General features: G+C 43.7%; 1 protein-coding gene across 2 annotated transcripts; it reads left to right on the forward strand.

Annotated features, from left to right (window-relative positions):
* The first annotated feature begins 764 nt into the window (after nt 1-764).
* LOC115596171 (L-threonine ammonia-lyase) lies at nt 765-11,709 on the forward strand. Of its 2 annotated transcripts, none has more exons than XM_030441001.1 (11): nt 765-1,036; nt 4,607-4,928; nt 5,670-5,786; nt 6,388-6,629; nt 7,455-7,620; nt 8,346-8,445; nt 8,594-8,669; nt 8,924-9,049; nt 9,441-9,608; nt 9,729-9,786; nt 11,109-11,709. In XM_030441001.1, exons 1-11 carry the CDS (start codon nt 921-923, stop codon nt 11,205-11,207), a joined length of 1,590 nt encoding a protein of 529 aa, XP_030296861.1. In that variant the 5' UTR covers nt 765-920; the 3' UTR covers nt 11,208-11,709. The 2 variants fall into 2 exon arrangements, with proteins under 2 accessions (XP_030296861.1, XP_030296860.1); XM_030441000.1 differs by lacking the exon at nt 765-1,036 and adding an exon at nt 1,064-1,567.
* Nucleotides 11,710-12,043: the final 334 nt, after the last annotated feature.

Consider the following 12,043-nt stretch of genomic DNA (forward strand, 5'->3'; position numbering starts at 1 on the left):
CATTCCTGTAGTGATCTCTGTCGAGACACACTCATTACCTGGAAGGAATGACTGTCGCTCGTCAGTTCAGATTTGAGGGACACGTTGGATATCTGATCAGAGCCGGTCCGCCTGCTGAGTGCTGGCAACAGCCAATTTACCTCTTCTCCACTTTCCCTAAAGTCTCTGTTATCTGTCTGGCTGGCAGACTGTCTCTCTCTACAGCTGTACTTTTCGATTGTGTTGTTCAAATTTATCCAGGGAAGCCTCTGCAGCAACAACCTGTCTCAGTTTCTTACTGATGCACGTGCAGACATCTGAGCAGAAAATTGTCTACTCTTGCTCTCTCTCTCTATCTCATAGAGAGCAGCGAGGTGAAGTGCAGTGCACCTGAAATGTGCATAGGGAAAATGGAGAATTGAGAGTCACTGTGGCTTTTTTTTCAATTACTTTGCAGGTACAATGATCAGATCCTGCAATTCTCTAGACACAAACTTGCACCTCCATCCTTGTGGGCACCCATCACCCCACTTTCTTTCATTTCTGATCCTCCATCCATAGTCATCTCCTCTGTGTGATTGAGCCTCCAGATCACTGCTCCCCAGATAAACCCTAAGTCTGAATCTATCGCCTTAGACCGTCTGATTAGCACTACGTCACAGAAAGGGGAAGTAATCCCGGTCTGGGCCCAGAAATAGAGCCCGGGGAGGGGCCTGGCCACTGGAGAGACGCTGTAGAGCCACCATGCATGTGCCTCTGGGTAATCCCTTCTTAAATAGCCCCAGGGCAGGGAAAGAGGGAGGGAGCTGGTGCAGGGGACGTTATACTGTGGGAGCAGCCCCAGTCAGTGTCCTCTTATCCCTCGGACACACCACAGCAGCCGGAAGAGGAGAGGGATTCGGATAATTGCTGGACCTTAGGAGGACAGTGCTTCGACCAGGATGAACTTTGCTGCCCAGCTATTCTACTCTAGCTACCTGAGCGAGCGACTTGAGCGTTTGTACTCTCCGAGGCCTGCAATTAAAGACACCGAGGAGAATGACCCCTTCTGGCAGAGGTGGGAATTTACAACATGTAGCTCCCTGGAACCTCCAGACCTCTCCCCTCACCAGCTCATAGCCCAGCCCATAGTGACAGATCCACCTTCTGTCCAGAGTTCAGAGATTCCTTCGGTTACTCCCATTCCTTTTCCTCATTCACCTTCTTTGCAGCCTACCCTGACAAACACACCCTCAAATCTCCAATCTCTTCCTGTGCCACTTCCACCTCAGCCTAAGCAGAAAAGGAATTCAACACAACCACCCACTTGTCTTCCTAATCCAAGTTTGGCTGCTGCGATCCCCAAACTGAGGTCCTCTGAACTCCCTTCCAATGATCTTTCTCCTCAGATGGTTCTCTCCAAACCTTCTCCTGCTCCTTCCAGGTCCCCAGCAGAAAAGTCCTCCGTCTCCTCTTCCATCTCCCAGTATTACTCTTCCCCCTCCTCAGCTCTCGCTCCTTGTAGAGAAGAGCAATACCCAACCTTTCAAGCCCTGGTAGACTTGCTCCTTCGCCTTGTCCTCTACCTTATTCTCCTCTTCGACCCCAGGTAATTCTCATAGATTTAGTGAAAGACAGAGAGAAAGAAAAGAGTGCTCCAGGGTGAATGTGAAAAAATGGCATTGTTTGTGGCAATATATAAATGAGATCACATCAAGGGTGGATAAGGGGTTTACAAGTGCAGTAGTTCCTCTGGTTTGTCAACATGGACAAGAGTGGCTGCCAGAATTTAATGCGTTGGAACAATTTTAGACAGACATGTCTTCAATCATGAAAAAAACAACTTAAGAACTATACTTTAAAGTACTTTAAATAACAGTATCTAAACCTTCTGGTGCTTCTTGGGGTACCTAAGTAGGCTACAACTAACCAGATGAAGACTAAATGACAGATCCAAGAGCTGATCTCGCCTGAATTAGCTGCAGAATTGCACTCACAGTGACGCAACATCGACAACTGGGTTTATAAAGAGATAAGAGACATTTTCTTTTCCCAACTGAACATTGTTCCAGTAGGAAAAGGAAGTGATGCAGCAGCCAGTTCAGGCATTTAGTCTCTTAAAAGGATATTAAGTAGCTGAGATGGAGCAATGATGAAAGCCTGGTGGGCTGAAATGTCTCCCTCACTTTTTGCTTTGTCCTCACTTTTCTTTTTTTGCACCATTTTGAATTAGAGGAACCTATTTCTACCATCTCAGCTCTTCATGTCCTCGTTTGAAGAGGCTTTTTGAGGCGTGATACTGGCCGCCGTCGTGCTCTTTCCCTCCTTTGATGTTTGTTTTTGAACTCTGCTTTTGAACCAAAGCCCTCTAATCACAGGTGCAGCCTTGGGCTTTTTTTCTATTCCTGGCCATGTTAAGAGCGCGCCATGTGGCTGAATAACATAGAGGAAATGTATGACAAGTGGGGCAGAGGGCAGTAATGGACCCTGGGGGACGAGGTGAAAGGTCATGGTATTGTTTATGGCAGATCATTGTGATAAAAATAGACTGGGATGTTCTCTGCAGAGTGCTGGCAGATTTCAGGCGGTTGTTTGGGAGAGCTGCTCCACCTGGTGGCGTCTTGATATTTTAACACAACCTCACTAAAAGCACTTATCATGGATCTCTTTATTTTATTTCACTCTTCTTGAGTTACTAAACACTTACTGGACGCGCATGATGCAACAACCCCTCCCCCCCCCAAAAAACACGCAGAACTTTATGACTGGCTTGGCTCCATTGCCCCACCGTGTTCAAAGTTTCCAATTTAGCTATTAACCGTTTGTGATCTGTGGCTGTGTGCTTCAGTGGCTAAGTGACAGGGTTAATCTCCAAAGGGTGTAATCCTATTATTGTGTTTATATTGTGTAAAGAGCCTCCTGAGCAACTATATGCTTAAAAAAAACAAAACGTCCACAATGGATTTAATCCAGTTTTGTGCAATGTCATTTGAGATATGAAAGTAGATTCAGTAGATTTGGGAAGAACGGAGCTATTTAAATGAATTGTCATTGCATTCAATGGCCATTTTCCGAGCTGTTATAAATCAAACTGGCCTGCCTTTTAGGCCTAAATTGCCACCTTAATCGTTTGTGTGTCTCCCCAAAAAGAGGAGCAGAATGACCTAATGAATCATAAATTGACTTATAGATGTAATCTGTCACGGTGAGGGGAAGTTGGGTTGACATGAAAGGTGAATCAATTCATCTCAGTCTGAAGAATGGGATGTGTGTGTGTGTGTGTGTGTGTGTGTGTGTGTGTGTGTGTGTGTGTGTGTGTGTGTGTGTGTGCGCGCAGGTGTGTAAAATTCACTCAGCCGATCTAAAATGTTGAGACTGGTCGCACTAACAGAGAGTTAGGGCATAATTTGAATTTGGTGAATCAACGTCAACAGGTCCTGTTTTTTCTGCAGCTTTTACACATGCTTCTGACTTAAAATGTTATCAATAAAGTATCGTCTGCTGGAGGCCACACATAGATATCAATTCTTCAGATGCTGGCTCGTATCTGATTGAGACTGATTTGTAGACTTGATTTTTGCAGTTTCTCTTCCACTCTGCCCTGCCTTAGGTCTACGTTTTGCTTCAGTGCTTCTCTTCCCACAATTGCTTATCGCAGTACACTTCTACTCACTGGATTTCTCTGAGTGAGAAAGAAATTACTGGGAGTGTAGTTTCTCTCAATCAGCTGCTCTAGTTATCAGCTTAACCTAGAATTCATTCCAGGAGAGCCTCGACTTGATGTTTCTAAGGTCGCTGAAGAAAGCCATCCAACAATATACAGACTATGTACGTTCCTTTTTCTAATGGGATAAGAGAAACTCTACTTATAGATTCTCAAACTTTAATTACCTCCGCCATGGATGGATGGAATCCCGGCTCAGAATAGACCCCATTAACTTTTGATGCTGATCCAGATAAAGAGACACATCCAGGATTCACTTTTTCAACATCACGAGATAGGGCGTTTGTCAACCTGGTGTATATAAGTGGCTTCTATCTGTGAGTGAGTTCATTTCTATGGGAATCAAAATAAAAATCTAGCAGATTTAAATGTATTTTATCTGATACTGGATCAGGCTCAATTTAATTAAAGGGGACTATTGAGCCTTGTTGGAGGTACATGCTGTACTGAGTGCCGTTCTAGTTCCTACTGAATTGATTTATGGTAGTTATGTCCTACGAAACAAATATACTTTAAAGTGATCCTCTATATTTTTGCTATATTTTGCTTTCTGGCTGAATTTGTGCAACTAGTTTTCTTTCCAGTATGCAGGTATGAAAACATAACAATTATGGTTTTTGGGTTAGATGCAACTTCATGACCTGAGAGCCGGCAGCTGAACATCAACCAAATTTAAGAAGCTATGCTCTTTTTCAGTGTCCATTGTGAATTGATCACAACACATACAGTGAACAGTCTTAACACATCAGACAGGATTTCTGCCCTTCTGTTGTACATTTTGTTGAGTTGTGGATATTATCTTAAACGTTTCCAGCAATGAAAAACCCAGAAAAATCTGTAATTTTTATTCAGGGTAACAAATCTCGAATGCAGGAAATCTGATTGGAAAATTAAACAGCTCCTGTCTGTTATCTTCTCTCCCAGAGAGGAGTTGCGTCTGGGCCCCGGTCAGCCTGGCAGCTCTTACAAATGCTGCCCAGTCAGTAACGGCACTGCGGGCCGCAGACCAACCCTCATTGAACCAGAGCGGCTGAAGGACTTTGGTGAGGAGGAGCTGCTCAACGGGGATGTGAAGGTCTATGAAACCAAGGTGGTGGGGTGTCCTGAGATCACACTTATGGATCCCCCCAAAACCAGACGAGTCAGTGAGTTCAGGGCTGTCCCCAAACCACAGTACCTCCGCTTTGAGGACATCAGCGCCGCGGCCTTCAGGATCCAGACAGGGATACAGAAGACACCCTGCACGGTACACTAGCATAGCATGAGCTTCCAAGTGTGTGAAGAGATGTGATGAGAAAGGAAGAGGTGGGTGACCTCTGTTAGGAGAGCAAACACCATTTCTATCACTGGGCAGATTTATATGGGATCTGTTTGGATTCTGACAAGGGTTTGATGTAGTGTGAGTAAATCTATTTTTTGTAATGAAAATAAGGGAGTATGGGCTGCAAATGGTCAGATACTCCCACCTGATTAGGTACCCGTACATTTAATAACTTACAATATTCAGCTTCAACTATGTATATGAGTGAGGTCATCAGGATATAATAACAATTTTCATCTTCATTCTGGCCTGTTCTTCAGTCTTTAGCTGCTATTTTGCACACAAAATGAAATGCACACATGCTAGAAATTGATAGGAATGTCATGTTATTTATAATTCCATTCAATATATTGTCAGATTCCATGTCTGCTTTATTCTCAGACATTCTTTTTTACAACATTTCTTGCCATAAGCACTCAGTGTTCATGCTGTGACGAGCCAAGTTTCCTCAAATTACATCAGGGTAAACAAAAGCCGTGTGCACAGAGAGGCATGAATTCATTTTTGATTTTCTACAGAAAATGATGTTTGTTGTATAAACTCAGTTAACTAAATTGATTCAAGCGAGATTTTCTTTTTAATCTACTGTACAGTTCAATTAATTTATCATTTGAAACAAAGACCTTCTTTCTAAACGCTGCTTCTTTTCTTCTTTCCTGTGTGCAGTACTCCAGACTGTCCAAACAGTACGGGATGGAGATCTACCTGAAGAAGGAACACCTGCACTACACAGGCTCCGTGAAGGAGAGGGGAGTGCTGTACATGCTCTCCTCCCTCACACAGGTAACACAAGGCAGAGAGAGAGAGAGAGAGAGAGGGGATGATCCTGCCTGTCCGTCAGGTCATAGCTGGTGTGAGCGTGCAGACACACACGTGTTAACTTGACCATAAGGGCCTACTGACCTGTAGCGTCAGAAATAGTCTGAGTGCAGCTTAGATGGACAGTGTCTTGGAAATAACAGTGAGAAGACTGACAGGGATATGATCCTCTGCAGTAAGGCCATGCAAAGATCTTCTTTTTGACAGGAAGCAATCAGGTATAAATGGAAATGTGGTGTAATTTTTGAAATTTATTAATTTAATATCTGTTTATTAAATATAAGAATAAACGTACCATGGTGCCACCCACCGGCTCGTGGTTTTAGGCCTCGAGTTTGGCATTACGGCCTTGACTTAGAAACAGTCAGATCCTTTTGAAACCGGTGGACTCGCCCCCTGCTGGCCATTAGAAATAATGCAGGTTTCAGGCATGTACACACTGCCTCCATTTTGCAAGAAGCATTCCTGCGCACAACATTTTTCATTGGCCTTCACTGAAAATCTTGTGGCTTGTGTTGACATACTAATGATGCATATGTCAAGACTGTGTTTTTCCTCCCTCCAGGAGCAGCAGAGGAAGGGTGTGATCGTGGCCACTGACTGTAACTTCTCCATGGCCGTAGCTCACCACGCAGTAGAGCTGAAGATCCCGGTGTTTGTCATCATGCCGTCGTGCTGCTCCTCGCCTCGCCTCAGGATCTACAGAGACTACGGCGCCATGGTCATCTCCTACGGAAGCACCGGTCACGACTCCCAGAACCACGCCCGCCACCTGGCCAAAGAGAACGGATACCTCTTCTTGGAAGAGTCAGTCCCACTAATACTGCCTTTAATATACCACACAGAGCTCACGATACGTCTGTCTGTAGAGTTACTGCACTGCTGCCGTTACAGTGTTCGAGGGGTTTTGGCGCCACTGCACCACTCATTTGTTTCAGTGGCAGTTGTGGCTGAAGACTACAAAATTGACAAAAATAAATAAATAAATAAAAAATTGCAGGAGTGACTGCTGTGACCTCGTCTCTGCTTGAGGCTACATTAGCCGCTACTGGCACAACACTCTCAAAACTCAGATCAAGCTGTGAGTATTCACCTCACACAGCGGCACATTTCCTCTGATGTCACACTCAGGGTGAGAAGCTCAAAGGTCATAGCCCTCCTGCTGTGTTTCAGGTGGCAGTTCATAAAAACATAGTGATTTGATTGATGCTACCACCTCCCGATTAATCAGCAACTGAACAGACAATGGATAGTGAGGCTGTATTTCAAGGTAAAAACCCCATATAACAACCGTCACAGTCACTAGTGTTCTTAAAGGTGTGTTGTCTTAACTTGAAAGTATGACCTGTGTTTTCACTATTCATTGTCTTCATTAATTTCCCATATTTATACAACATTCAACCTGAAACACAGCAGTGAGCCATTTGAGATTCCCACCCTGAGTTTGGACTCAGGGGGAAATGGCTGCTGCGTGAATACGGTCTGTTACAAGAAAATAGTAAAAACGCCATTGCATTGCAGAGATGAGAGTGGACGTAACAAAAGTAAACTTTCTGAATGAGATCGTCAGGCTACTCTGGAGCCTTTCGCCTCATGTATTCCTTCCTCTCGTTTGTGTTTTCTGATGTCCAGAGATGAGAGCGCAGCGTACCTGGCAGGACTGGGCACCGTGGGCATGGAGATCTATGAGCAAGTACCCAAACTGGACGCAGTGGTGGTTCCTGCAGCTGGACAGTACGGTCTGCTGGCTGGTACAGCTGCAGCCATCAAACACCTCAACTCACGAATTCTCGTCATAGTAAGTTAGATTGTGGCAATTCATTGGGTTTGTCCACTATAAACTAAACATCAGTACCTACAGCATAGACAATGAGCACATTTCTAGCCTCTGTCTCACCTCGTCTCTCAGTGCCGTTTGTGCCGTTTCCTAAAATAAAGTCATATTTCCCATGAACCCGTTCCATCTTATTGCAAAGATTGCTACTTGCCTCCACCATCTCCCTGATGTTTATCAGAGTGTGTTTTTCCTTCTGCTTGGATTGCCTTAACAAAATAAATGTATTTGAAGTGTTTTCCCTTGTTCTAATATCTGCCCACAGCTGAAACCTTGACAGCTTTAGCTCTGTGTACTGGAGGAGCAGAACAGCCCAGCGCTTCTATTTTTCAATCATAAATACATATCCCTGTGTGTGATGAAGCAATCAATCAGATTCAGTGCCAAGGTTGACCCAGTAGAGATCGTTATATAATGCAACCTAGAGACTGATTACTGCTACAAATCTACGTAGACGTATTAAGTTTACCGTTAGCTATGTAAGAATATCAGGAGCTACTCTCCGGGGTCTCTAAAATGTCTTTACAATACTTTAATGAAAAAAAAATATGACACATAACTAACATCTGACAACCATACACAACACAAGACTCAACAATATACAGGACACATTGACAGAAAAAAAACACAATCATTTCCGTAATAATAATAGTCAAATTATAGACTAACTATATGGACTTTCTTCACAGGGAATTGAACCAGAAGGTTTCCCTCTGCTGCTACAATCTCTGAAAACTGACGGTCCAATCAAAGACATCCACAGCATCCCCAATAAGAAACTCTATGGAGGTAAAGTCATCAGCCAGTAGACACGTGAGACAGAACTGTTGAATAAACGTCATCGTCACCTGCACGTTCTTTCGAGGCTAACGTAGAAGCTTTGCAGTTTGTCTCCTGCAGCAGCTGAACATCTGTCGCTCTTCCTATCTGTCCTCAGATCTCATGGAGCGCTCGCTGGGCGTGAACACCTTCCAGCTGGCAAAGAAACTAGTAGATAGAGTCATCTCTGTCAGGTACTGCATCTCCACAGCACACTTACACTTCCAAGCTTCATCTCAGTGGTTTGTCTGACAAATGAGATATCCGTTATGTGTGTTAAAATTCAGATTATAAGCCCTTTTTACATTTTGAAACATCGACGGCTGAACTCCTGGGTTATTTGGGCTATTTTGGATTATCTTCTCATATCAAATCTAATGTTTTTATCTACAAGAGGAATAACTTGACATGGCTGCTGTCACTTATTTCCTTTCCCTCTGCCTCACAGTGAGGAGGACTCTTTGGTGGCCATGCTGCGGTTTCAGGAGTTCGAGCGCTCCACTGTGGACACAGAGGGAGCCATGGGACTGGCTGCCATCTTGGCTGGACAAATACCGGAGCTGAGAGGCAAAAAGTGGGTCAGACATGTGAATATCACTGCTCCTGACTTTGTCCTGTGGGGAAATTCTCTTCTTGTCTGTATATTTTAAATTGTCAAAAGTCAGGAGCAGACATTATAGATAAAGCCCTCCACCATGTTTCTAGAAGGAGCAAAGTGTCCTTGTGTGGCCTCATTTTTGAATGTAAAAAAACCCAAGGATCATTTTAAATGTAATCCAAGCTGTGAGGGCTGAGACATTGTTCTACATGCCTAAAAGCTAACATTTTGGCAATGTAGTGATGCCAGCAGAGCTAATCTGTCTGGCTAAAGATAAAACAGATCCCTGTGTGTGTGTGTGTGTGTGTGTGTGTGTGTGTGTGTGTGTGTGTGTGTGTGTGTGTGTGTGTGTGTGGGTGTGTTGTAGGGTTGCTGTTGTGGTGAGCAGCGCTAACATGGAGCTGGAGCTGGTGAGGCAGTGTGTGGAGCGAGCCCTGGTGCTGGACGACCGGGTCAGTAAGTTCGCAGTGCAGCTGGGAGAATGGCCAGGAGACATGGCTAAGCTGCTGGACGTCCTGTCCAGAGAAGACGTCAGGTAGGGTCAACAGCCGCCCACCTTTAGATCTTTTTGCTCTGTTGTTCCGTGCTGGGATCCAGTCTGTTTTGTGTTTGATGTCCCTTGATTCCACTCCTCTCTGTTTTTTTTTCCTCCCAGGCTGTTGGACGTCTGCCATCGGAGACAAAGCGACAAGTCAAACCTCTTCAGTGCAAAGGTAGGCGGCTAATCTCTCCTCTTCACCTCATTCTTCTTCCGTCGCCTCTTCAATCCGCTCCTCCACTGCTCTGTGATTGCCAAAGACCTTATTGCTTTGAGCTGGCAGGACAAAAATTGTGTGACGAAGAAATTCAAAAATACAAAACAATAGACATGTAGAGATATTCATGCCGTATTTGGAGACTGTAAATCTGGAAGCAGCCAAATGTACACTGCAACAAATATTGATCCCACGAAGGCCCCCTTTGTAAAGTTAAAACTAATGGCTTTTATTTAAAAAAACATATGCTTTATAGACCAGTAACGCAAAATACAGCTGGTCTTGTGTTACCTGGTCATGACATTTTTCTGATTAGTTTGACCAGAATATAGAAAAAGGCTGCAGACGATATGGACCCAGATCAATTTGTCAACAACTTATAACTATAACATGCATATATGATGGTACAAATGACTTAGTAATGATTTTTTAACATTTATATTCATGATAAACAGATAACAGAATATTAATATATAATTGTAATCATTAAATTCAACTCTTGATTTAGTATGAGGGTCCTTAATGCGAAAACAATGACATTTCAGAAAAAGCTTTAAAAACCTTGCAGTGTGTTGACACCTCAAGGCCACGGTAAGCTAGTTAAAAGACAGCAAGGTTGTATACTACACAGTACTTCATTGCTTGAAATGTGGAGCATATTTGTGTATTTGAGCTATTGCTGTGACCAGCGTCTAATATGTAGATGTGGATAATTTATCACAGTTTTCAGTAACTGGACCTCTGTTGTGTCAGCAGACAGCAGCAGACACTGAGTCACTACAGCAGTAATGGCACTAGATTGCAGAATCCACAAAGCAGTTGCCAGACTTTTCTCTTTATATAATATAATATACATTCACCGTCAGTGTGGCTGCTTTTCAGCAACTTACATCGTCTCCCTTTTAAAATCTCAATTTTCCCTGAAACAAATGGAAAGGAGGCTGCCGCTGAGCAGTTTAATTCCACTGCAAATAAACTCGATTCATGAATCTTATCGATTCAAGTGTTTTCTTGTTTCCCAGAATTGCCTTACTCGATCTTGTTTTGAAAACTTAATGAAAGCGTTAGATTGCTTTGGAAACAAGTAGAACTGTGTCGTTTCTCTCCTGGGCTCTGCATTATGGCCTCTGCAGTCCGCACTGATGAATTGGCAGCCGTGTCAAGAGGTGAAAGACGTTGCATAATTAACTGGCAACCCGCTCACTGCCCTAAGTCTACTGTGTGTGTGTGTGTGTGTGTGTGATGTCAGAGGGCTAACTGTATGCCTGTGTTGTCGACAGGTGGAGTGTGTGGTGGAGACCAGAGATAAGACACAGAGCGCTCAGCTGCGCAAGACGCTGAGTGAGCGCTACCCCTCTATATGCTGGCTGGACCGGTGATCACAACCACACGACAAAAAAAACTGTCACAGCAAAACGAAGAGAAAAGGAGGGGAGATGACACATTCATAAAATGCAAAACACATCCTGTAACATACACTACTATGATATAGGACTCTTAAGAGATGTTGAACAAACCTAAGTGTGTGCAGAGAAGCCTTGAGATTATAGAGCAAGTACTATTCACATTACTTTACTCCTTTTGCTGCTATTGTTCTTTAATCATCAGCACCCTGTAATTGCAGTAACGTGGTTAGGCTCCATTCAGAAGATGAATGTAGTTCTTAAAGTGACATTACCTCCAGAGTATGAATGAAACACTGATAGACTAGACGCAGGCTAACAACACATTATACACCTCTCTAAACTGCCTGCATAAAAGATATATTTTTCAATCCACACTGTTTTTAAACTGTTGTATATAAATCTGTGTTTATACTGTCTGAGGTGTAGAGTCAATCCAACTACGTGTCCTCCAAATAAAAACGGATTCATTCTACGACCTGTTCTGACTTGTTTGCAATGTTTTTGGGAGTTTAAAAAAAAACACATCTGCATTTTTCAAATATTGTCCTCTACTTGATGTCAAGCTCATTTCTGAAGAGTAAAAGTGAGGCAGGATGTGAAAGTGTGCCTACCTGTCCCTGATTAATGGCTGGAGACAGCTCTAGTGGACGCTGGGCCGTTTAAGACTGGCTAATGCTCTTAGGTTCATAAGCAGAGGACACCGTGACCCCGGCCTGTGCTAGTTGTTCAGCCCTCATTCAGATGACGATGATGATTACCTGTGTGACGCCGGCACCTTCTTCACGCAAGAGTTCAAACAACGTTCAGAT

The sequence above is a fragment of the Sparus aurata genome, chromosome 15 (genome assembly GCF_900880675.1).
Source record: "Sparus aurata chromosome 15, fSpaAur1.1, whole genome shotgun sequence".
In the NCBI taxonomy this organism is placed as follows: Eukaryota; Metazoa; Chordata; class Actinopteri; order Spariformes; family Sparidae; genus Sparus; species Sparus aurata.

Excerpts from the sequence above, each read along its gene's own strand:
- LOC115596171 (XM_030441000.1), top strand. The coding sequence starts at position 1,368 with ATGGTTCTCTCCAAACCTTCTCCTGCTCCTTCCAGGTCCCCAGCAGAA. Across the intron at positions 6,630-7,454 it reads GGATACCTCTTCTTGGAAGA|AGATGAGAGCGCAGCGTACC; the intron begins GTCAGTCCCACT and ends TCTGATGTCCAG. Across the intron at positions 7,621-8,345 it reads ACTCACGAATTCTCGTCATA|GGAATTGAACCAGAAGGTTT; the intron begins GTAAGTTAGATT and ends CTTTCTTCACAG.